The following is a 25,688-nucleotide window of genomic DNA, read 5'->3' as shown; positions in this document are numbered from 1 at the left end:
TCAGCAAATGATTTTCTGTTTATGCCCACCCATGGTCTGCTTAGACTTTAAGGTCTTGTATATTTAGAGTCTCTGGTTTCTGTTTCTCAGGGTAAATGTGTTGGTGCAAGTCAATGAATTGTCCAAGCCTTTTTAATACCTATGTTTTCTGTCTGACTAACCCAGGAATGGATGATTAAAGAAGTGTTTATTTTACAGGGTCTTTGATGAACTCCTGACCCAGCAAGAGACCATCCCATTCTCGTTACAACCCGCCAACCATGACTGAAGAAATGGAACGTCCCAGAAGTGGCCTCAGTGTGGCCAGCAGCGTTGCCACAACCACCTCTGTTAGCCCGGGGTCAAGGGTGAGCAAAGTTTTAAGTGTATAAAATGCCTGCTTTAACCAGAATGAGTGGGTGGCTGTATAATGTATGCAATGCTTAGAAGATGATCGTAAATCATGTGTTGAATGAATGTAAAACACAGAGATACAAGTACAATGTATTTAAAGTAATACTAACATGTAACTGTACATGAGTGCTCGTACTAGCTTGCAGGTGGCAGGATATTATAAATCAAATAATCCTTTCACTTTAACAAGACCTGATACCTCAAGCTATGGTTAGACCACATTTGCTTTGAAGCATAATGAACACTTCACGAAGTGGAACATTTATAAATGTTCTAAAATGTTAAAGCAGAATGCTAGACAAATACAAAGGACACACGGTAATGTAGCTCTGTAATCATTATTACATCATTAAAGGTACTTGCAAACAGTCTAAGTACCTGAATTTGACCTGGTAGCCTCTTGCAGTCCTTGTACAGCAGGGATGGGGTGTGAGGAAGAAGCGGCACAAAGAGCCAATCCGCTTATGTACTGACAAGAAGAATGACAACAGGAAGAGATGGTAGAGTGACAGAGGTGAACTCGCCACTGTGCTGCTTCTCCTTTCACTGTCCAGGACAACCTGGGCTCAGAGGAAGCGAGTTGAATGATGCCCATCAGACTGAGGACATCAAGTGGCATACAAATTGCAGCAAAAGCTGGTTTTATTGTTTGTTTTTAACTTTTAATAATTTTTCTCATTTTGGCTGGTGTTCTTCTTGAATAAATTACTTATTTATTGCCATACTGAGCCTACTCCATACTTAGTCCTAATTATAAAATGTCCATGTTTACTGATTTAGCAGTAATTCGCAGTGGTTATCAACATCACATTCTCCTGCTTATGTAAAGGATAGTGCATGGAGCTCTCCTCTTTGGAAAGGTGTGAAGCTGTTCTCTCCGTAGTGGCTGTGTGTCCCTGTAGTTATACAGTAAAAAGATACATTGGGGGGGAATTTATCAAAACTGGAGCAGACAAAATCTGGAGCAGTTGCCCGTGGCAACCAATCGGCTTCTCTCTTCAGTTTGTTCAGTTAGGATTTGAAAATGAAAGAGCTGCTGATTGGTTGCAATGCACAGCTGGTCCAGATTTTGCTAGCTCCAGTTTTGATAAATCCCACCCATACTGCTCTCATCTGCTCATTGTCTGACTAAGGCCCCATTCACACTAGGGTACGATTAGGTGCTTTTATATTAGGGCTGGTAATGATTAAAATTTTCCTGTTCGATTAATCGAAATTTTTAAAAATCGATTAATCGACTAATTTCGATTTAATTATCATGCACATACAGAGGGGGGTCTCACTAGAGCTTTGAGGAGGCCTCACCAGGGTAGCAGGGCTCTGTGGGGTCTAACCAGCCTTGTTAGACCCACAGAGCCCTGGCAAGACCCCACAGAGCCCTGGTCTCACCAGGTCTCCATGGGGTCTCACCATGGATTTGTGGGGTCTCACCAGGGCTCTGAGGGGATCTCACCAGGGTAGCAGGGCTCTGTGGGGTCTAACCAACTTTGTTAGACCCCAATGCTGCGAATGGACAGTTATGATCCCAGACAATTGTTGGGGCCCCTGTGATTGATACTTATTGTTGGGGGGAAAATTAATATTAAAGGCAGTTTTAAGTCCAGAAATAGATATTCAGCCATCCATTGTTTTCTGAAAAGATCAGGAACAATGAACCAGTGCAATGGTTCAGATCAGGAACTGCTGAACCAGACCAGTGCAATGGTTCAGCAGTGAACAATTGCACTGCTGAATGGAGGGGGCTATACATACCAAAAATCAGCCTGGGCACGAGAAAGATTTGCAGCATATAAAATGAGGCACATAGAAGATCCAATTACTTTGCAGTTACAATAAGGCTCACAACGAAGGGAAGGGGGAGGCTAACGAAGGGAAGGGGAGGAGTCCGGTGACGCCACGGACATCGATGTCACCAGACTCCTTCCCCCTTCCCTTCGTTAGCCGACAGAGCCACTCGGGGAAGGGGGGAGGAGTCTGTGACATCACCGGATCTCCGACGGAAGACCCGGAAGCCGGCGGAGAGGTGAGTTCCGATCAAAATAATTTTGATTGATCAAAAAAATTAACGATCGTTAATTTCCGCAGCCCTATTTTTTATATGCATTTTTAATAGTTTTCTAAACGCGTATATATGCATCTAATGGTTTCCAATGGATCCATTCACACCTTTCATTTAGATGCTTTTATATGCAGTCAGTTTAGCTGTGTTTAGGAAAAATAGAAGTCTGGTGCATCCATTTCTAGCTTTTAAACGCATATAAAAGCGTGTAAAAGCAAGTCGCGTCTATTTGCTGAAATCTCATTGGTAACTTCAGTGGACTGTTTCAATGGACAAAGGACAGATGCATATATGTGTAAATATATATGAAGTATAAATAAAGTGCCTAGTCTGGCAGTTTTTGCATGAAAATACAAGTGGACAGTGAGAATGGGGCCTAAAGCTGGCCATACACTTTACAACCATGGTTGTAAGCTAATTAAAATTTTGTACGATCTGCCCATTTTGGACAGGCAGATTGTACTTGCGATCATCGCAAGCCTGCCCCGCTGAGGGGGAGGGCTTCCGATGAATGCAATGCTGAGCTGGCAGTGTGCGATTTTTGGCTGGTTTTCAAACATGCTCGTAAGACAAAAGACGTGCGACCGTACAGTAGAAACGGTCGCAAGCCTTCCATACACCTGCCGATTATGGTGAGATTTCCCGCGATTATCGTACGATCGGCAGGTGTATGGTCACCTTTACAGAGATTTAATATAGTCATGTTTATGAATGGGGTCCAACTGGTTTATAGGGCATGTTTCCTTTGCACCCAATCACTCATTTAGTCTTTTATAATGCATGTATAATACTTTCAATAAGTAAATGAATCCCATGATTAGTCTAGGGGAGTGTAAGTGCACCATCTCTCACTGGACAACTTTTAAGTATAAATTCCTGCTCGTACGCTATGCATCCTACTGCAGTTATTCAGCAAAATTCCAGTAAAATGAAACCGCTTTACTCCGTGTTTTGTCTTTCTTGACCGTAAGATTCATTCTGAAAAATGTACAGGCAAGCACAAATGAAACCAGCGTTTGACCCATTTTGGAGAAAGAGCCTACGATTAAGCATGTCATGCGAAATGCGTTAAGGTTACCTCTTTAAAGTCTGTTTTAATCTGTGCATTCCTGTACATTTTCACAGAAAAATCTTATGGTCAAAGACCAGGAATGAAGCTGTTTAAGTTTACTGGAATTTTGCTTCATACATCAGGACCAGGCAAGGTCTGAAAGCCGTGATCCTTGACTCATGTCAAACCGGCTCCCTTGTGGCAGCAAAATCTTTGTTTTCTGCTGCAGTTATTTGAAGAGTTTCTGCCACTTTAAGAAAACCATGAAGCTGCTGGCAGGTATGAAATGCAGGCATCCAGAGGTACTTACCTTACAGCAGTTTTTAGTACCCTCTGATTCGCCCAAATACTGGGCATTCTGTAAAGCTCAGAATTTTGCGGGCGGTGTTGGCGTTTCTCAGTCTCTCCTAGTCTACAGTTTTGAACTAGTCTGTTGTTATGATGGGCTGCCTCTATAGACCAATACGAGTGTGCAGAGCAAACCTTTGCCTGTCGGATGGCAGGCCATTTGGGTGAATCACAAACCTACCTTCATTAGTAGCTGAGTGCTGTAACAATGTATCATATTCAGTATGGTGGCTGAGACGTTCATCACATTATGTAACATTGTTTCAGATTTTTGGCCTGCTTCCAACTTCTTTCAGCTCAGACAGGCATAGTGGGCTACTATGAGGTAAGGGGACAGATAAAGCCACATATGTAATCAGTTTAGCTATTACAAGCAACTGTTAAGTGATATTAAAACCAGAAGGTTTTTTAAAGCTAATTGAAATGCTGATGAAATCACTTACAATGGAAGTTGCATCATGATGGATAAAAGTGTGTTTCCTGCAGAATCAGCTGGTCCCCTGAGCACTGGCCCTATATCCTGTACAAACACACAGAGACAGCAAGGCAAGACGCTCCCCTCTGCTCCCTTCTCCTAGCTAGTTGAGCTCTGGAGTCTGCTCTGTCCTTTTGTGATCTTGTACTGGACAGGAAGTTCAGGGAAGCTAACCTGAGAGAAACATGATGATTTTAAGTGTTTGGGCAATGTAAAGAAATACTTTGCTGGGCAATGTATATTTGTTTTTGGATTAATTATTTAAAAAAAAAAAGTTTGAGAGTTTACATGATGATTTTAAGTGTTTGGGCAATGTAAAGAAATACTTTGCTGGGCAATGTATATTTGTTTGATTTGGATTAATTATTTAAAAAAAAAAAGTTTGAGAGTTTAATACTATAACATTTCTCTCTTTTATTCTTAGCCATCAACCAGATCAATAAAAAGAGTGCACACATTTGGAAAAAGGGAATATTCTATTAAGAGAGACCCCAATTCTCCGGTGATAATTCGGGGTTGGCTTTATAAGCAGGTCAGTGGATAAATACTGTGCTGCTTTTCCTCCTTGTCCTTTTCCTTACCCTTTATTCTACAAGCAAAATCCATAGCAATCCATCACAAGTTATCCTTCAGTGATATTGCTTCAGTAACCCCGAATCTAATTTGATCTGTTCACTGATGTATTGTGAGAGTGGAATTATCTTCTCTGCCTTATAGCAAATGTATTGGAAAGGGCTCCCTCTAGTGCCAGTTTAAAAAAAACTTCAAAACGTTTTAATCATTTTTTTCCCCCCTCCCCTCTTAGGACAGTCAAGGCTTACGACTTTGGAAGAGAAGATGGTTTGTGCTGTCTGATTTCTGCCTATTTTATTACAGAGGTAATCCATAAATGATATATTTATTAACAAATATATATACAGCTTGCCGTGCCAGACTGCTGTAAACAAAGCAAGTAGAGTCCTGTCTTGCATTAAGAAGAGTGTATTGCAGGGACAAGTCTATAATTTTGCCACTTTACAGATCACTGGTTCGGCCACATCTGGAGTATGCGGTCCAGTTTTGGTCACCTATACTCAGAAAAGATTTCCTTGAGCTGGAAAAAGTCCAGAGGAGGGCAACCAAACTCATTAAGGGGTTCGAGGATCTGAACTATGAAACAAGGTTGTTAAAATTAAATATGTTCTCTTTGGAGGTTAGGAGATTAAGGGGGGACATGATTTTCTTGTATAAACTGTTCAATGGTCAAAGCAACATTGTTAACAAACTGTTTACGGTAAGCTCCGTAACAAAGACCAGAGGGGGACCACCAAAATTTGGTAGAGAAAAAAATTCAACACACGGGGCGCAAGGGGTTCTTCACAGTTGTAGCGGTTAAGGTCTGGAACTCGCTGCCGCAGGAAGTGATTTCAGCTAAGAGTGTGGAATCATTCAAGAAACTCCTGGACAAGTTCCTTGGAGACCATAATATACAGGGGTACAGGTACTCCTAAGAGCAAAATCACACATGGACTAATACACACGCACACACCTGCTCAAACATAAATGCACACACGCAATACGTTGGACTTGATGGACTTAGTCTTCAACCTCAAATACTATGTAACTATATAATCCTATATTTACACCTTGATCATTTTTTTTTTTTTGGAAGTGAAATACCTAAAACAATCAGGGCCGCTATCAGAGATCTTGGGGCCCCCTACACCCTACCTGACAGGGCATGCCTCCTGACTGGCGCACAGTGAGATGCTGCATCGTGCTCTAATGTGCAGGAGGAATAGAGCAGAGGTTCTCACACTCGGTGAGAACAAGGCCTAGTAGTTTCCTACAAAACCTTCCTTAACTTGGAAGTAACGTGGTTATTTAAAAAATAGAGTTCTGGAGGTGATTGCCATAAGAGCAGGTATGCACAGCATATTGGCAATTTATGGCTGACTTGCAGACCATGCCCTTCTGCATTGCTTTCTGTCCTCCCCTCTGTCTCTGGCACTGTCATCTTCTCCTGGTCTTCTGGGTTCTTTGGCTGGCAGGCATGATGTAACTCCTGTGCACGGGAGTTACGTCATTCCAGCATGCTGGGTCTGTGCACTGAAATAAAAATTGCTGACAGGTAGGTAGGCACTTTTTTTGGTAGAGACTTGCACAGTCTTTGCTATCAAAACCTGCCCATTTAGCAATTTTTTTATAAACACAATTTAGTTCCACTTTAAGGCAGCCCATTAAATACAATACAATAAAAGTATGGAAATACATGTTCTGCATTCCCATACTTGTATGCATATAATAAACGCATGGGAATGTAAAATATGTAGTCCCATACATGTATTGAATGAGCATACACTTTTTTCCCGCCTGCCATGTATGTTTGTTGATCTACCTTGCAGTTATGCTCTCATTACAAGGTAGATTGATAGACATGTATAACAGGCACTAGGCATGTGACACATCTGTTTAGTGCATGCAGTACTACATGTGTCCTTCAGTGCAGGTCTCCACTTACCCAATGCTGTCGCTGACTCCCCCGGTTCTCTCCGACGCTTCTTGATTGTGTGATCGCTCCACTACTGCAGGTGTAGAGTTGACACTGGTGTCTCCCAACAGTCTGACACCCAGCTTCTAAGGCACCACAAGCACAGACCCCAGCACCCGGGTTCACCTCTGTCCCCCTTTTCCAACAGTTTTTATCCCTGCTTCCCCTGCAACCTTTTAAAACTGCTCACCTCTGCACCCCACTGCATCCTTGTTCCTACACTGCTCACCTCTGCACCCCACTGCATCCTTGTTCCTACTCTGCTCGCCTCTGCATCCGTGTTCCTACTCTGCTCGCCTCTGCATCCGTGTTCCTACTCTGCTCGCCTCTGCATCCGTGTTCCTACTCTGCTCGCCTCTGCACCCCCTGCATTCCTCTTCCTACTCAGCATTCCCGTTCCTACTCTGCTCACCTCTGTACCTCCTATCTTTTTTGCTCACCCCTGCATCCCTCATTCCTACTCGGTTTACCTCTGAACCCCTCTTTCTATCCTGCTCAGCCCTGCACCCTCTGCATCCACTCTGCTCACCTCTTTATCTCTCTTCCTATTCTGCTCACACTTTGCACTACTTGTGGCAGGGGGTACAGAGGTGAGCAGTGTAGGAAGAGGAATACAGAGGGTGAAGAAGTTAACAGTGTTGGGAGGGCAGCAGGCTGCCACCCTGTTTCAACACTATTAACTTCTGCACACTTTTCAATACTTCATCTTACACTGTGCACCCCCCTTTCTTCTAAGCTGCTCACCCCTTGCTGCTAACCTCAGGGCAGCTTCTGCCAAAGACACTGAGGACTGTGAGCGATGCAGGGTGGAGCCTAATCACTGGGTGGGTGGAGGCTAAGCAAGAGCAGATGGGGCCCTGATTGACCTGCCCAGCAAATGGCCCTGCCCACTCTCCATGGTAACTAGTTTATGGACAGGCTCCTTCCTTGCACGGGGCCCGGACACTTTTAGGGGAGGAGCCTGTCCATCAATTGGTTATTATGGCAAGTGGGCAGGACCATCCTTCTTCCCAAGGGGCAGCCCGTGTTGAGCTGACTTGATGTGGCCAGGGCCCAGTACAAGAGTGCTGGCTGTAACGCCCTGACGGCGGCCCTGAAACCAATGGTAAAAAAAAATGATGCAATGCTATATGAATGACGTTTATATTAAGGGTATGTATAGCATTTTATCTGATTTTGTCCTATACACTATCCTTGTGTTATCTCGAGGTACCTGATTTGCCTGCCAAGTTCTTCTCTTGGGAAATACAATATTTTCTTTCCTTTTAGACTATAAAAGTGACAACACTGGTTTGCATTGAAAACGCCAACCCCTTTAATTGTACCAGTTAAATAACCGAGAAATATTCTTGTTTTTCTATGTCCAAATATCTTGTATTCTCACTGTGTTGTGATTTTTCATTTTCTAGACAGCCGAGAGGAGACTGTACTTGGCAGCATCCTTTTACCGAGTTATGAAATCTTACCTGCCAGCCCAAGAGAAGTGAAAAATAGAAGATTCAGTTTTAAGGTGTGCCCTACAGTTATCTATTAAACAAAAACAATGACACTGATTTTTCAACTACAGCAGCAGTTAAAAAATTTAAGCCAAACCCTTTTTTGCTTAGTTTTTTAATTTTAGATAGGGGTTTAACCCTTCCCCAGACTATAAAGTTACTTTTTTCTCCGAAGTGAGCAGAATTTCCATCTTGGAGAGTTGTCACAGGAACTGGTGTCCCCAATGAAGGATTTTACCTTCACTATGCTCTGAATTCTAATCATTTCTGGTGATAGTGGTCCCAGGACAAATAGGGTAAATATCTGCAGTGGGGAGACACCGGCAGATATAAAAACACGTTAGACCGTCTAACCCTTCCATATTCTATCCAAACTAAACCAACAAAATCTTTTCGTGCAATTCTTAGAACATCCCAAAGGGCACCTAAGGTTGTCTTTCTGTCATTAAAGTGTTAGTGAAGTCTGAGTGTATCACACTTTATCCTATCACATACTGAAAAAGTGAAGGTGATGAGACATCTGGTTGTTGCCCATATTAGCCAACCAGGCTCTGCTATGTGATACTGAGAGCAGAATTTGGGTGCTGTAGACGGCCCATTTCCCCTAGATTCATTTTCTCATGAATAAGGCACTGTTTTATATCTGCTCTTTATGTGCTCCGACATTTCAGGCAGAACATCCTGGTATGAGGACTTATTATTTTGGAGCAGACACACAAGAGGACATGAATGCCTGGATCCGAGCCATGAACCAGTCAGCTTTGGTAGTCGCTGACAGCAAAAACAGGTACGAATATTAGATATCTTGTTTAATATATTTTTTTGTATGGGAGACCTCTAAAGACTGATCTTCCCTTACAGTCCTTTGGCTCACGGTGCAAAATGTTAATCAAACTATGAATGTATAAGCTTGCAATGAAAAGCTACGTAGTAAAAATAATGGCATTTGTGACTCTTTGTGAAGGGTTGTATAATAGATGAAATGGCCCTTTCCAGAGAAGTACAATATACAGAAAATAGAGACTTCCTGAACAAAGGAACAGGCTATGATGTGTAATTATCCATAGCAACAGATTTAATCTTTAATAAATATGATATGGTTGGTGGGGATTACAGCACTACATTGCCTTTTTATGTTTGACAAAGCCTTATAGAGTTGGGGCTGTTAAAGTGTATTTCCATATTTGCAGCCAAATTGGGATAACAATTTATATTTGGTACATATTGTCATTATGCATATATTTTAACAAATATTGAAAAATTGCTGCTTATAAATTGCCCTTTCCTGAAAAAATTTGTTTTGCTTATCTGCATTTTTCTCTGGAATTCAAGGGGGGTTAATCTTTACCCGAATTAACCCTGCCTGTACTGTGTTGGCAGATCCCATTATCAGGGCAGTGTTCAAATCTAGATTAGCACTAACAAAGGGTTAAAGATCTAGAACCATTGGAAGTCTTTATTCCTTAGATGTTTTATGCCTGTGAAAATTAAATCTTCTGAAAATTAAATATGGATGAATGGGATGGAAAGCTGGAATTTAAATGTTGGAATTTTTATCTGTAAAAAGTTCAAATGCATCTCTATTAGCTATTTTTCAGGTTGGACATAAAAAGACAGATCCCTATTATTTCAGAGAGATCCACCTCAACCCAGATGACTTTCTGATTTTCCATTCTGATTAATGTTTCCAGTGTGTGCATCCCAGTCCATTTGCACTGAAAAGATCATTTCCTCTCCTAAGCCAAACGGGGAACAGTTCCCTGGTGACTCATACATTTTCCAAAATGTCTGTGCAGGACTTAGTATAATGTAATCTCACACATTAAAGGAGAACTATGAGGTGAGTGCTTTTCACTCACCTTATAGTTCTAGCCGACCTGTGACAATGAGACTGTCACAGGTCGGCTTAGTAGATCGGAAGTTGAGCGAACACATTCCGGCGTTCGCTCACCTCTTGATCCTGTCACGTCTCTCTGCCGTGACAGGGGAGGAGCTGGATTCCCCGCTCCGATCCGCCAGCGTGGACGGGTACAGCTGGATCTGCCTCTGGATCTGCCCAGCTGCATGACTGACAGCTGGCTCTGATTATCTAGACATAATTAGCGGGATCCTCTTCAGCTGCGGCGTCTCAGTATACCGCGAGCAGTAGCTCGCGGTATACTGCGTGGTCTCAGTATACCGCGAGCTACAGCTCTAGGGTGACGGGAGGATGCTGGTTTGTGTCCTCCCATTACCCTAAGGAGAGCTATGGGGAAAAGCCTTAACCCCATAGTTCTCCTTTAACACCTACCCCGAATAGTTATCACAAACAATCATTGAATTGGTTATTTTAATTGCAGATCTCAAATATGTAGAGTTTTTTTTGGATGGATGTGAATCACGTGCCATTTCTGTCTTACAGAACCAACCATGGCCACAACCTGACTCCGCAAGATGAACTATATGCCAGCTATGAGGACTTTTCCCATAGTGAAATAAACACTGTGGGCGATGATGGCAAAAGTGCTGAGTCTCTGGAGATTGCTCACCTGTCTGAGACCAGATCACAGGATGAGAGCTCCAGGGACAGTCTGCCAGAACAGGACAGAAACGGAGACTTGGAAAAGGACAGCTTGTTCAGTGGACTAAGAGAATCTTTAACAGACGCCATACAACATTATGCATCGGTCTTGCAGAATGGGTCTGTTCCTCCACCAACACCAGAGAGTACTTTAAAGAATATTGAATTCACTTACAGCAGACAAGAGGTGGAAAGCAAGATGTCGCTAGAGGGCAAGGATTCTATACCAGAGGATGAAGAATGGGTGCCTTTCCATAAGGAGCAACCTTCTGCAGAGTAAGAAAATGGTTTATATGTTAATGTGGACAGTTAAGAGTTGCATTACTGAACTTGCACTCCATCTTTTGGTGGCAGGAATGCACTTACCACACATGTATGTAATGGTACTATGTTCTTCTTGAGCCCATTAGAGTGTAGGGAATAGGGGGGAATACATTTATTTAGATAAAGCGCAGGGATAATTTGTCATGTGATGAGCATATTTGTTGTGTTGTCTAGTGTGGACCTAATTTCAGGAATCCACATTAATGAATGGAAATATAGAGCCAAGGGAAATCTCACCGCTCCAATTCCTTAGCCACCATCAGGACTCCCCAGGTGCAGGTCTAATGCGTCTCCACCTTGGAATGCAGCAGTATACGAACAGACCGCACTATCCAGAGAATTCCAATACTGCAGACTTTATTGAAATCCACAGCAAATCCAATATAACAGTCAATAAAAGTGTATAAAGCAACAAATGCCAGCACTGCACACCCCCAACCAACTACAACCTCTCACATGTTTCACCCGAAGGCTTATTCATAGAGGTCTCTTTGACCTCATAGACCTCTATGAATAAGCCTTCGGGTGAAACATGTGAGAGGTTGTAGTTGGTTGGGGGTGTGCAGTGCTGGCATTTGTTGCTTTATACACTTTTATTGACTGTTATACTGGATTTGCTGTGAATTTCAATAAAGTCTACAGTATTGGAATTCTCTGGATAGTGCGGTCTGTTCGTGTACTAATGAATGGAAATACACACACAAATTGAAATTTGTTGGAAATATTCATTCTGGCAATTGGTTTTGTCACTGCCATAAGTAATGAACCATAAGTCTTAACCTAGTGTCTGGCGAGAGGTAATCTAGTTAAACTTTAAAACAAAGGTCACTTTTAAATCGCCCCCATTGTCTCCTCCAAAGAGCAGAGACAGGTTAAAGTAAATATTGAATGTTGTCATTTTGGATAAAGTACGGAAGAGTTATGACCCCTACTTGGTTATCATTGGGAAGAGTATCGCTATTGAAAGATTTCCTCTCTTGCAGTTCTGGTGACAACTCAGAGATTTAGATTGTTCCTCACTTTAAGTCCCAGTGAAAGTGATCATCAAGACAGAGGGTGAATCTTCCTAACAAAGATAAAGACGAAAGTGAAAACCCAACAGGGGTTTCTAACACAGCACCATTCTAATCTGAAAACAAAAGTTTTGGCTTTAGATTCACTTTAGAGAACATCAGAGCCCATACATGGACTAGCCTGTCTTATAAATGCACTATTATGAACATATGAATTCACATGGTTTTCATTGTGTATTTTCTACAGACTTTACCAAGCCAGGAGTCCTCCTAGACCTCATCCTAATGGATTTGAATGTCCGCATGATGAATATTCCTCTGCTGTTTCCTGCTCTGCTCCTTCTTCTCCTGCCACACTTCCTACACATAAATACAACTCTGAAGTTATGGATAGCAATTGGAAATCACGAGATGAGAAATTCATCCAGCAGAATGAGAATGTGGAAACTCGGGATGTAAGGAGTATGTCCCTACATCCGCCCTCTCCATCATCTGCAACATGTCCTTCTGCAGAAAAAATTGAGTATATGGCTCAAAGATTTGTTAAGGCCTCAAGATCACAATCTCTTCCACCTATCTCATCAGAGGTTACACGACACCGTATTGTAAAGAGAAGTCCTCCTCCTAACTTAAAGTATGCAAGTCCTGTCCACTACTTGGACAATTCTCACCCAAATGCTGCCCCAACTTTGAGTAGTCCTAGAAAAGAGACCCCCTTGACCCCAAGTCTCAGCCCCAAAATCCAGTCTCCCAAGCACAGAGCTGCATCCAGTGAGGATGTATTTGTGGCTGTTACTGGATCTCCTTCCCTGGGAAGGATCACTGTTAGATCCAACACACCCATTGGACGTGTGGACATCCTTCCTTCAGAAGATAGGGTTCCAAATTCTGCACCTGTCAGACATAATGAAGAAAGAGCTAGTGAGTACTATGTGACCAGCTCCAGGACCAGAAGTCACATTGTTAAATCAGCATCAAGACCGCAAACTCCCTCTGACAGGTATGATGTCTTGCCATCTGATGACCCTTTTGCGGCATCAACTTTGTCAAAAGGACCCAATCGATATACCAGGAGATCTCAGCCTTTGGGAGCAGAAGATGAAAGAATGGTAGACGGAGGCGGAATGAATTTACCTTCCAGAGCCCATGGCTATCCGAACAACAGAATGCAAATCAGACCAAACACTCCATCAGAACGAGTAATTGTGGAAGAATATTCTTCTGAACTATCTCTAACGCCATCAATGAGAAGACATCGCAGCCAAGGACCAAGGGTAAAGTTCAACATCCGCTTTGTGATTGGTTTTGCAGTATGTAATTAGATAAGCCATCTAATGTAATTTAAAGAGCATCTCTGGGCTATTAAGCTGCAAATCTTGTCCAGGGAACTTGGCTTCAGTCAGATAGCCCGGACTGTTTACTTTTACCTTCTCACAGGGTTTTTAAGCAATAGTACATCCTCTTGTTACATGATTCTGCTGGTTGCCATTTCCCTCTCATGCACCAATGGGTGGGTGAGACCACAGTGATGTCAAACCAACAACACATTATTCTGTGTTTTTTGCGCTATTGCTGCAAAAGTGAAGCAATCAGATCTTTAGTTATGGACAGCAGCTTCACTTTTACTTCAGATTTTATGATCTCTGTTTTTTTAATTGGCTAGTTGGGTCTACACTTGGCACAAGAAAGTATTTTGTACTGGTAGGTTTGGTGAGATCATTGGGTTAGAATAGGACTTTTTACTTTTGAATAGTGCATTTAAAAGTCTAAATCTGAGACAAGTAACTTTTATATCGGCATAGCATGTTTACTAGTGATTTGTTTAAATTTGTTTGACGTTGTCAGTGAATCCCGTACTTTGCACATGTGTCCAGTATTTGTTATTGTAACCACGCAGGATGTGTAGTGTACATATACAGTAAATGTTCTTCCCTCATTGAGTACAGGCTTTTCTTTGTTTATAACATTTGTTTTAGTCTTTTTTTTATAATATTTTTCTCCCAGTTTAGGTGGTGTTTGACATAAAATTGTTTTTCAGGGTTTACCTTTTGTGCCTCTTTCCACAAATATGGTTTATTTTGTCATAAATCAGCAGTTTTGCATGGGCGTTGTGTATTAGATTTATTTTTGGCAGAATTTCAATCCATCAGTGTTTTTTGCCAAAGCTAATAAGCAATTTCTTCCAAAGCCATTGCTCTCAGTAAGGATAAAGCCCATCTATGTATACAGATCACATCATACAAACATTGTTTCCTGTGGTAGTTCTGCAGAATGTAGTGTAAATGTTAAGATTCTGAACAAAACTCTCTTCCTGTTTTGCTAATGTTTCCATTTCTTTCTGCCAACAGTATTCTGAGCGGTCATTGCACCCTCTGGCAGCTTTTTCTGGCCGCAGTCTTGGCTACACACCGAGGCACCTGTCAAATATGGTGAGTAGACTATATCATGAGCTAATGAACTTCGTGAATGAGCAGTTGTGTGCATCTCTAGAGCAGTGTAAACTGATATTTCCCTGAGTGCATTACTGAAACGCTGATAGCCATACACAGAACACAAAGCTTTATTTTACTTCCGCAATTGGCTAGCGCCTTGTCTAGTCTTGTGTTTCCTTGGGGTGATGGCCAGGCCCTGTGTCTGAGTTCCAGATGAGCAGTGTTCTGGTCAGAGCCTTCATTCTTGGCGAACTTTGTATCCTGTGTTTGTGAGCTAGACAATAAAGATAGGATGTTTCCTATCTTTACGCTATACTTATTTTATCTGTGGTTAAGGTTTTCTAAATATCTTCCTAATTATTTATTGGTTTAACACTGATAATTATAGGCATTGTAAGAGCGCTCCTAACAGTCCCATTTTATTTTGAATGGCAGAATTATGGCATAATTAAGCCTGTCTGTACTGTGATGGCAGACCTCATGATCAATTTTAAGCAAGATTTGAACCCTTTTTGTCCTGACAAAGCATTGTATGTTGAGTGAAAGCTCCGCTGTCCTAATTTTTCTATGGGGACATAGTTTTTTTCTGTTGCTTGGAGATTGAGAGATAATGACATTAAAGCTGGGTAGACAGATATTTTTCGTTTTAGACTGCGTGGCTGCAAGAAAAATAGATTTCCCCCATCCATGCTAGCAGTGTGGATGAACAAATATCTTGCTGTGTGCATTGAACTCCCACTGTCAGAATACCCAAATAGTGCTTGCAGCTTTTAGCATGGATGGGGGAATAGATTTGGATGATGCAGAAATTCCCAGAAATTTGAAGCATGTATGGCCAGCTTAAAGCCCATTTTCACCTTTTTACAGAAGTATTTAAAAAAAAAAACATATTCCAGCCCTGAACACATTGTACATGAAGCAGGTGTATGCAATTTTTTTTTCTTAGCTTTCCTCTTCATATCCTCATTTAAATGCCTCTGTGTTTTGCAAGCTCTGTTTGAGCTCTCCCATCCATTAGTATTCAAAGTGCCTTCCCCCCAGACAGTGTATTGTGTGCAAAGGCAGAGCTTGTGTTTACCGATCGTGTTGCAATGATTAACAGGAAGGGAGCTGTTTACAGCCTAATTATTATCCAACCTGTTGTCTGATTTTCCTGTGGAGAAAATTGAAAATTTTTAGTCTTCAGGCCTAAATAAAATGTGATTCATGAAAAGTGCACACACTTCATCACTGCACCTCTTCATTATAACAAGAAATGCGAATCACTTACAAAGGTGGAAATGGACTTTAAGTATACACACAATTATTGGTGTACACGGCATAATTATGTACTATGTTTTTGTGCTATCACATTTTTTTACATTTGATCCAGTTCAATAAATAATCCTTCTACCCACCACCTTGGCACACAGTTTTTATCAGGATGATATTTACTGCATTTTATATGTTTTCTTATAGTTCTGATAAGGGGGCCCTTTGAACTCCCAAAATGTGTTCAATTTAACTGACTTTAATGATCAAAAGCAGTCTTTAATAAACCATTACAAACACTTCTTGTGTTATCCTTCTTGTACATTAGCAATAGAAACCGGACAGATTTAAACCCTTCGCCCACGCTCTCTAAAACTCAAAAAAAAAAATGTTTGGCTTTAGAAATACCTCAAGTATATCTAAAACCAAAAAAAAGTGTTTTATTTTTTAATGGTGTTGGGGAGGGTTAAAACTGCTGCCAGTTTTTTTTTGTTTGTTTTGTAGCCATCTGTGTCTCTTTAGGAAGGTTTCCATTTACCTCCTGTCCTGTAGACTCAACAGGAAGTGGGAGGATATCTTTGCAATGTGAGGGAAATCCCTTGTTAAGCTGGCCATACACTAGTAGAGTTCAGAGTTTGTACACTCTGACAGATGTCGATCGAAATTACGTTTGACCTTAACATTCGATTTTGGAATGGATGGAATTTCCTGAATGAAAACCACATACGCTGTTAGAATTACATTCGTTTGAAAAAAAATTTCCATCCTGCTCCTTTGACTTTTTTTTATCACTGCATCAAAATCGATCATGGATTTGACCCCGTCAACTAATAAGTCGAAAGAAAGTTCTTCCAGAAATCTAAGCAGTGTATGGCCAGCTTTAGACAATTGTCGCAGAAGCAAGTGTCTGTTATAAGATTTCCTCTCTATTCCTGTTCTGGTGGCAACTCAAAATTTTGGGCTTATGTCCACTTACATTCCTGGTGACATTGGTAATCACAACTTTTGGAGAAAGTAAATCTTCCTAACAGAGACAGTAATAAAACCTGACAGAGGCCCCAACCCCTCACCAGTCTATCCAAATCTAAGGAAAAATAAAAGCTGAACTTTTCCAATATGGTGGTACATCCTATAGTGCACATAATTAAAGTTAAAATGACTTTGTATTTACTCTTAAGCAACTGAAAACTGTTCTTTTCATTCAGGCTTCAGCTAGTTACTCCCAGTTACCTCCTTTGCCTCCAGTTTCCACTCGTCCACATATGCCTGCGGGAAAGAGGATGTCTCTGGGTGCTGTGGTGAGATTCACATTTATAAAATAAAAACAAAGTGATATAAGAACTCATGTTATTACATTTAATGTGTCCTATATTTTATAGCTCATGGATCTTAAAGCGTATCCAAACCCAAAAGCAAAAATGTAACCTATTGTAGCTTACCAGTTCTTGGATGTAGTGGCCGCATTAGTTTTTTCTTTTTTTTAAGCTTTTTTTAAATTTTATTTTCACCAGTAAGTCTGTTATTTTCCATTCCTTTAACAGATCAAACTGTCCAGCAGAAGTGGCAGTTGGCAAACCATTTACACTGACGGACATGCTTTCAATGGTCCGCTTTTATTCTTTTCTGTAAAACCTTTATCCCAAAAGGGAAAAAAAAATTCTTGCTGTAACTGCTTAAAAGCTGTTAGCTGGAGTTCAGAATAAATTTGTTAAGTCCATGTAAACCTGCTAGTGCATGTAACACTATCCTCTCCACAGGGTGAAAATACTGCTGTCCTAGGGTGGCTCCGTTGCTCCTCCATAGAGTGGAGCCATTCTAAGACAAGAAGTATATTACTGGCTGGATCACCAGGTGAAAATAAAGGAAAGCAATCGTAAAAACAAATTACAAATGTAGTCAACACATCGAGGGACTGGTACCCTGCAACATAAGACACATTTGTTTGTTGGTTCAGATACGCTGTAACTAGGAATTGGCTACTTTGATGTATGCATGTCATTGTTCTTATCAGTACTACTGAATTGGGGGTGCTTCTGTATATCTTTTATAAATGCTAATTTTGTAACCGAACAGTTATCAAGGAAGGATTACAAGGGATGGCTCCATGTTACGATTGTTGGGTACAGTTTAGCAAGTAGGTTGAGGGAGTCACTTCCTTTAGTCTTTTCTGTGGCCTTGTTCAGGCTGCAGGAGTTGTAGCTTAGTGTATTAATGGTGCTGCCTGCTTTTAATGTATACCAAATTGAAGTATGCATGCAGGCTGTAGTTAAAGGATAACTAAACCCTAGAAAAAAGTAATATTTTGCAACTTGCCAGTCCTTTCAGATGTGGTGAGTGTATTTGTTTACTTTTTTCAGGTTAAGAACGTTTTTACAAGTACAGAAAATACCTGTTGATCTTGACAGAAATGCACTTCCCTTGAAATGACCTTCCTTTAAGATAATGAAAACCACCTTATCTTTGTTCTGTAAACTACTATTGGCATTACCCAGCATGTAATTGAGATGGACAAAGGCAGCTCTATTTAATGTCCAGCCTGGGTGGCAACCACGGCTCCTTCCATGCATACAGTGTAGAAGTTAGTGTAGCAACCCAGGGACAGACAGTGTGTTTGTTTGCGAGATTACCAGGTGAAAATAAAGGGAGAAATTGTGAAAATAGAAAGCAAATGCAGCCACAACATCTAAGAACTGGTAAGCTGTAACATATTACATGTTTGTTTCAGGGTTTAGATGCACTTTTTGTATACAGAGGTTGAAGGCAGGCAGCTTCATAACTATATTGGGTGTTATTGGTGCTGCCAGGACAGTGCCATGAAGAAACTTGTCAGACACTGAGGTCAGATTGTAAAGCAGCTGACCCCCCTCCCTGTGAATCATTGTAACACGATCACTACACACCAGCTCTGCTTAAGAGGACAGCTAACAAAATAATATTTGGTGTTCATATACAACAGCTGCATATGCCCGCTTCATGAGCATTTGATGTACATTGCTGGCTTTTTTTTTCTTCAAAAAAATATCTCTGCAAAGGTGGAAATGGGCTTGAAGGGGCATGGACATAGAAAGAGCTTTATTTAAAAAAAAAATTATTATTCCATCTAGATCATGCCTGCACATATGACTGCAATTTAATGCCAGTGGGAATAGGGCTACTGAGGACACGGTCTCCTACTAATTGTTGAATTTTGACTGTTTTACAGAAAAGCCATTACAGTTGGTTTAATGGGTTGGTTCATCTTAAAAAAATAAATAAATTACAAAAAAACACCAATAAAATAAGCCGCTTTTAAAAATCTTTAGTGATGTATCCTTCATACCATACCTGCCACAAAATTCTCAATATCCTTCATAGCTCCATCCTGCCATTTTTCCAGGACAAGCCAGCTGTTGGATGTTCATCCCCAGCTTTGTAGGAGCGAGCACCATCCTTGTTCAGAGTCCCATGAATGCACAGAGGGGAAATTATCAAGACTGGAGCAGTTGCCCATAGCAAGCAATCAGCTTCTCTGTTCAGTTAAGGTTTTAAAATGAAAGATAGAAGCTGATTTGTTGCTATGGGAAACTGCTCCAAATTCTGTCTGCTGCAGTTTTGATAAATTCCCCTCAGAGTGCTCTCTATCCTGTTGCTGCAGGTGAGCTCAGTGTGCTGCTCTGAACAAGGACAGTGCTTGCTCCTGTGATGTTGTGGGCGAGCATCTAATGGTTGGCTCGTCCTGGAAAAAGGGCAGGATGGAGTTATGAAGATTATCTGGAATTTTGCAGCAAGTGTGATATAGAGGAAATATTACTAAATATTTTTTTAAAGCTGCTTATTTTATTGATACCTCCTGGGGCTGCCTGACTGCATATAAAAAAAAAAGGCAAACTAACCTATGACGTTATTACAGAATCTTTACATGGATATCTACTTTAAGAAAAAACTTAACTCTCCTATGTTTTAAATATCGTAGCCTTCAGGACCTGCCCAGTATCAGAACAGAGGTCCTTATCCAGCTCGTGCGCCCGAAAATAGCATTGATGTAAGTACTTTGCTCTGTGTGCTTGCTGTTCCAGCTGTTTCTACTACGTGTCTACTATGTGGTACATCAAGGTTCTTGTTTGACAGTGACAGCTCAGTGACTCTTGTCAGTTGGGCTCTCAAATTGCCTTGTAAGCCCACTTGCCTCTATTCACTTAAATGCTGAACATGCCTAGCTGTATTCAGCAAGGGTTTTATAAGGAGTGGATTTTTTTTTTTCTTTTAAATAAATTGCACAGCCATTTGTTCTGCACAACGGTGTGTGGTCTGTGTGAATGGGGCAAAAACAAATGTTAGTATATTTTCTTTCCAGGCCAAATGTAATATTGGGAAAATACTGCATTATGGCCACTAGAAGAACTGAGGTTCGTGGGAAAGAACTATTTATTTCCTATGATCCTTGGCTCAATCTAGTGACCATAATGCAGTATTTTTCTAATTCACGCTAATCTTCTGAATGAATTACATTCGACAAGGAAAGAAAATATAGTAATTAACATTTTTGGTTTTGCCTCCATTCACCCAGAACAAATGTGCATGCAGTTTTCCAGAACAAATGGCATTTTTCTGGGAATTTGTATTGGCAAATAGGTGCATTAGTTTGGCAGGTGTGCAAACAGGCTGGGAAGAGGCACATCCCACCCAAACCCGAATCTCCTAATTTGAGCTTACAGCTGCAGTCTGGGTGTGGGTAGACTAAAGGTCCAATCTGGTGATTTGATGGAACCTGTTCAGCAGCTCTGTCTTTAGGAGGAGATACAGAGTTGTGCAAGAAATAGCTAAAAGGCTGAGAAAAAAAAAGTGCTGGCCCTATGTGGTTATTCTCTTGGTGTTTCTCACACAACAGTAGTTAAAGGAGAACTCTGTGGGTTAAGGCTTTTCCCCATAGTTCTCCTTAGGGTAACGGGAGGACACAAACTAGCGTCTTCCCGTCACCCTAGGCTCAGTATACCGCGAGATGTAGCTCGCGGTATACTAAGACGCTGAAGCGGATCCCGACAATTTTATGTCTGGATCCGCCCAGCTGTGTGACAGCTGGCTCTGCCTATCTAGAGGCAGAGCCAGCTGTACCCGCCCCCTCCCCCGTCCGTTCCGCCAGTCAGCGCTGGCGGATCGGAGCGAGAAGGGGGGAATCCAGACCCTCCCCTGTCACGGCAGAGAGCCGTGACAGGATCGAGAGGTGAGCGTACGCCGGTATGTGTTCGCTCACCTCCCGATCTACTGAGCCGACCTGTGACAGTCTCATTGTCACAGGTCGGCTAGAACTATGAGGAGTGAAAAGCACTCACCTCATAGTTCTCCTTTTAAAGTGACGCTAAACTCAGGAGTTAAACCTTAAAAATGCATTCGAGTACCCAAACTAATAACACAAATGTATCTTATTTGTGTATTGCTCAGCTGTAGATCCTCAAATGATCTCTGAATTAATGCTGACACTGTCCTTCCTTCCTGGCTACTTTTGTTTCACATGGTTTCTGTGTGTGTGGTAAAGTAGCCACCGCTCCAAGCTCACTCCTGTGATGGGACTACAATCTCAACACAAATTGGTAAACTAGATGTGAGATTTGTAGTCCATCACGGGAGTGAGCTTAGAGCGGTGGCTACTACAACATACATGGGGAACATGGTCCCTGAATATGAAGACTAGCAATGGCAAGCACTATAGTTCTGCCATAAAAGTTAAAGGTTGTGATAAGTACAGTCTATAGATAATGTAAATACACACACAGTATTTTTACACATAAACATTTACAACAGGGAGCACCCATGACAAAAGATTCTCAGTCTGGTTTTGTTATGTGAGAGCACAGCGAAAGTTGCTTCCTTGTCACTCTGATTTAATCCTCGGAGGGAAGGGTAAGGCAGTGAGGGGGAGAAGGGAAGGAGAAGAGTCATTGCTCTGGCTATTTTACTTGTTTGGGTAGATTTCAGCTGGAGCTATGAAGCTCTGCAAACAACCAGCTTTTTTTCAAGAAAGTAAGGAGAAACCAGGGCACATGAGGAAATAATATTTCACATTTACTGCACTACATAAAGAACAGTATGCTTTATTTTACTCTTTTTAGCCCTAATCATAATAAAGAATCTGTAGATAACCACTATGCATTCCCTTTTAAGGAAACAGTCTGCCTCACTTGTCCTTTTGTCTCTAACACATCAGTGTGCATAAAATAATTGTTATTGCTATTACTCAATGGAGGGCCAGGCTTCATCCATACCTACTAAAGAGCATTTAAATTCACAGGTTTTATTACCCCTTTATAATAATGTGGAGGAACAATCTCTTGTGCATGTTTTCTTCACATTGTAATGTCTTACCCTTTTTACTACAGGTTTTTCTGACCAAGATTTGTGGCCAAGACAAACTTCTTGTCAGCATTGAAGAGGAGTCTGCTCACTTTAAAGCTGAAAAGGTAAATCACCAAGTGTTTCTTTGTCTGTCTCTAGGAAAAGAAAATAATTCCAATATTCTCCTCTGCACTGTCACCTAACATACTGATGAACCTCAAATAGGAGATTCACTCATCAGCTTATTAGAAAATCAAGATCCAAAAATGATTTGTGTCTAAAGCTGGGCCATGCACTGTTTGAACATGAGCAGTGTGTGGCGGTGCTGGCACCCCTGCGTTCAGCAAAAGTCCATTTTTTATTTGACTTTGTCAAAAGAGCCCATCCAAAAATTCTCAGCCAAACCTTATTATACTTATCAAAGCAAATGACCTGCTTTTATTATAATGTGATGCATCATTTTTCTTGTACACGGTTAAGCTAGGTACACACAGTTCAAATTTTGGCCATTGCATTGACTATATACTGATGATGCTCCTTTTTGCTGACTTATCCAATATTCAGCCATTTGGAAACTGGAAACCTTTGCTGCATACTCTGGGAGTCCCACCATGGAGAACATATGCATACTTTTGTTCTCTACCTAATTTAGATAAAATTCTTGTTGTCCTTCTAAGTAAGTGATGTTTATAATCATTGTAAACTTTATGGTTTTTGTTTTCTTTAATTAGGAGAAACTGGAGGATACACTTCAGTTAACTCATCATCACCTGGAGGAGTTCCAAGGTCAGGAACAGGTGATTGAGAACATCTGGTACCAGCAGAGGATGCTGCAGGATGACCTGGTGTATGTGCGGGCCAAGCTGTGTGACCTCTCCTTGGTGGGTCTATATTTACAAGTTTCCATAGAACACCATAGATCACCTTCTCTTAAGACCTAAAAATATCCCATTGTCTGTATCTGCATATGTTTCTAAGCAAAGGCGATGGCTGTATTGTTTAACGGGCCTGCTTAAATAAGCTGTATTATGTTTGGAATAAGACCTCATTCCCAGGTTTTCTCCTCCCTAGTCCCACCCAAGCACTCCCATACAGAACATGTAACATAAAGCTTAATATAGCTTGGGACTTGAGGTATTGGGTACATGTTTACCACAAGCACAGATATGGGCAGCTGTGGAAATGGTACTGTATTTGGGCATACATGGTAGTACTTTATGTGCATCATGAGGAACTGATAACCGTTTGATGGAATGCATCTTTTTTCCATCTGTAGTAAATGCATCTTTTTATATTTTGCGATGGGCTCCATCTTTTCTAAGAGTCTTGTTTGTGTGAACAGCCTTTCATTTGTGGAACCTAAGCTTATTACTATAGGAATAGGTTGGTGTAGGTATAAGATGATTGGACAATGATCATGGCTGTGGGTTGTTTAAAAAGTGGCTAGCTGAGGATCGCTGGGGAGAAAAGTAATTTGAAAGAACAGTCATACTGGCTGTATTTGTTATTGTTCACCTTCTGATTAAACTGGAGCCAGTGGCCCTTTCTCCACAACGTTTCCCTCCACCTCATAAGAAGTCACTTGTAAGGTTGACTGAGCTGAGATTTCAATTGGAGCATTCTGTCGATTTCTGCATCTTGCTTGACTAAAGGATGGTTGGATCAAATGCAGCTGGCAGTCATGGTGGCTATCTGGTTTCCATACTTTGAGTCACTAACCCAGAACAAGTATTCAGATGAGCGCTGCTCACTGTCATGTGCTTTTCCTGAACTGCATACTTGATTCAGGTCAGTAACTCAGAAAATATTGATGAGGTTAAGAGACATCCAGGCTTCAAGCATTTTTTGTTACAGTGGCAGCCCCTATATTTTTTATTCTTTGGAATGGTTTATCTCAAAGTATATGTAAATGCTAACTATAAACTTCTCATCTGCTTTATTTTGGTCTGTTAAATGTACAATTGGAAGCATTTGTCAATCTTGCCAGAAAGTCAGAGCTGTCCTCTGCACACCTGTTATCTCTAAGAGTCCGTTTAGCCCTCCCAGTTCTTGTACTGGCGCTACAAGTTAAATACTGCCTATGCTTTAGAGATGAAGACAGTGGGATGGATTAAGTAGTTTAGCTAAAGAAAACTGGGCAGGGCTGACACCACTTAGTACACACACATACTGTGTGTTGTCTGCCTACGATAGGAAATTAAAACCTGAGTGTCAGATCGATAGGCATTTTCTGTACTTGCAAGGTCTTTAGAGGAAGGACACAGGGAAATGTTTATGTATTGTAGACATGTACTGCATTTTTTTATTTTATTTTTTGCCTTTTGCTTTAACTGGAGCACAAAAGCTTATTTTTAGTTTTTTTAGCTAGAGTAAGGGAGGGTTATTACTAGTGATGCACTGAAATTTCGGGCGCTGAAGCATTTTGGTTGAAAAGGGCACTTTTGGCAAAATTCCTAGAGTGCCATGACGGCCGAAACTGCGGACAAAAATCCAAGCTTCTCTCCTCCCTGCTGGGTGCAGGCCTGTGTGCCCTCCGATGCGCTGCCTGGCACCCAGCGCGGAGGAGAGTAGGTTTCAGCATGCCGAGCGGTGGGGGAGGAGAGCGCTGCCAGCATTGCAGGAGGCCAAGCTCACCTCCTGACGTGGCCTCCTGTATTAGTATAGAGAGCGGTGCCATCATTACAGGAGGCTGAGCTCTCCTCCCAGCTCGGCCCCCTGTATCAGGATGGAGAGCAGTGATTGGTGGAAAGCTCTGTGATGTCACAGGAGGCGGAACTCTCCTCCCTCACAGCGCTGCTCTACCTTGTGTGACAGCCGATCCAGGATGGAGAGCGGAGTACAAACATTCAGTGATCGCTGAATGTTTGTAAATAACTGGACCTAGTATGAGTTACTTTGTACCAGTTATGAATACAAAGTGATCTACATCACTTCCTATTCATTCATGATTGTGTACATAGTAACTCATACTATATCCACAAGTTTCCTGTTCCTGCTTCCCTTTAAAACAGGGGCTGCAGAAAAAGAGATTGAGGACTCTTGTGTCCTCAATCTCTTTTCTATTTTAAAAGGGAAGTATCTGGGATCTGTTCAGATTCACCTATATGGCCCCCGACAGTAAAGTGAAAAAAGAAAATAATAAAAATTTTTTAAAAAGGTTGGAAAAAAAACTTAGTTTTCAGCCTGACAAAAATTTTATTTTCGGTCTCAAAATTCTATTTTGGTGCATCCCTAGTTATTACCCCTGTCAGCTTTTTTGCCATCTGTGTCCCATAAATGGAGATTTCCCTTCACTTCCGGTCAGCCACAACATTGGAATGAGAGGACATACCTCCAAAGTGAAGGAAATCCCTGTTGGTCAGGTTGGTGATCAGAACTAGTGTTCCCATTTGAAGATTTCCCATGTATTCCTGTTCCGGTAACCACCCAAAATTTTGGATTTTCTTT

General features: G+C 41.4%; 1 protein-coding gene across 1 annotated transcript in view; it reads left to right on the top strand.

The window, feature by feature from the left end:
• Window positions 1-200: 200 nt before the first annotated feature.
• The window catches only part of PLEKHA4 (pleckstrin homology domain containing A4), a 40,386-nt gene continuing 14,898 nt past the window's right edge, over window positions 201-25,688 (top strand). The window contains exons 1-13 of the mRNA XM_018566096.1: window positions 201-347; window positions 4,751-4,858; window positions 5,132-5,204; window positions 8,266-8,366; window positions 9,024-9,139; window positions 10,754-11,188; window positions 11,315-11,323; window positions 12,497-13,523; window positions 14,598-14,678; window positions 17,138-17,230; window positions 19,885-19,953; window positions 22,286-22,366; window positions 22,973-23,122. Coding sequence (XP_018421598.1) covers window positions 261-347; window positions 4,751-4,858; window positions 5,132-5,204; window positions 8,266-8,366; window positions 9,024-9,139; window positions 10,754-11,188; window positions 11,315-11,323; window positions 12,497-13,523; window positions 14,598-14,678; window positions 17,138-17,230; window positions 19,885-19,953; window positions 22,286-22,366; window positions 22,973-23,122 — 2,430 coding nt within the window. The 5' untranslated portion in view covers window positions 201-260. The remainder of the gene's footprint in view (window positions 348-4,750; window positions 4,859-5,131; window positions 5,205-8,265; window positions 8,367-9,023; window positions 9,140-10,753; window positions 11,189-11,314; window positions 11,324-12,496; window positions 13,524-14,597; window positions 14,679-17,137; window positions 17,231-19,884; window positions 19,954-22,285; window positions 22,367-22,972; window positions 23,123-25,688) is intronic.

Source organism: Nanorana parkeri, unplaced genomic scaffold (genome assembly GCF_000935625.1).
Source record: "Nanorana parkeri isolate BGI_ZX_2015 unplaced genomic scaffold, ASM93562v1 scaffold917, whole genome shotgun sequence".
NCBI lineage: Eukaryota > Metazoa > Chordata > Amphibia > Anura > Dicroglossidae > Nanorana > Nanorana parkeri.
This window is presented reverse-complemented; position numbering and strand designations above follow the sequence as displayed.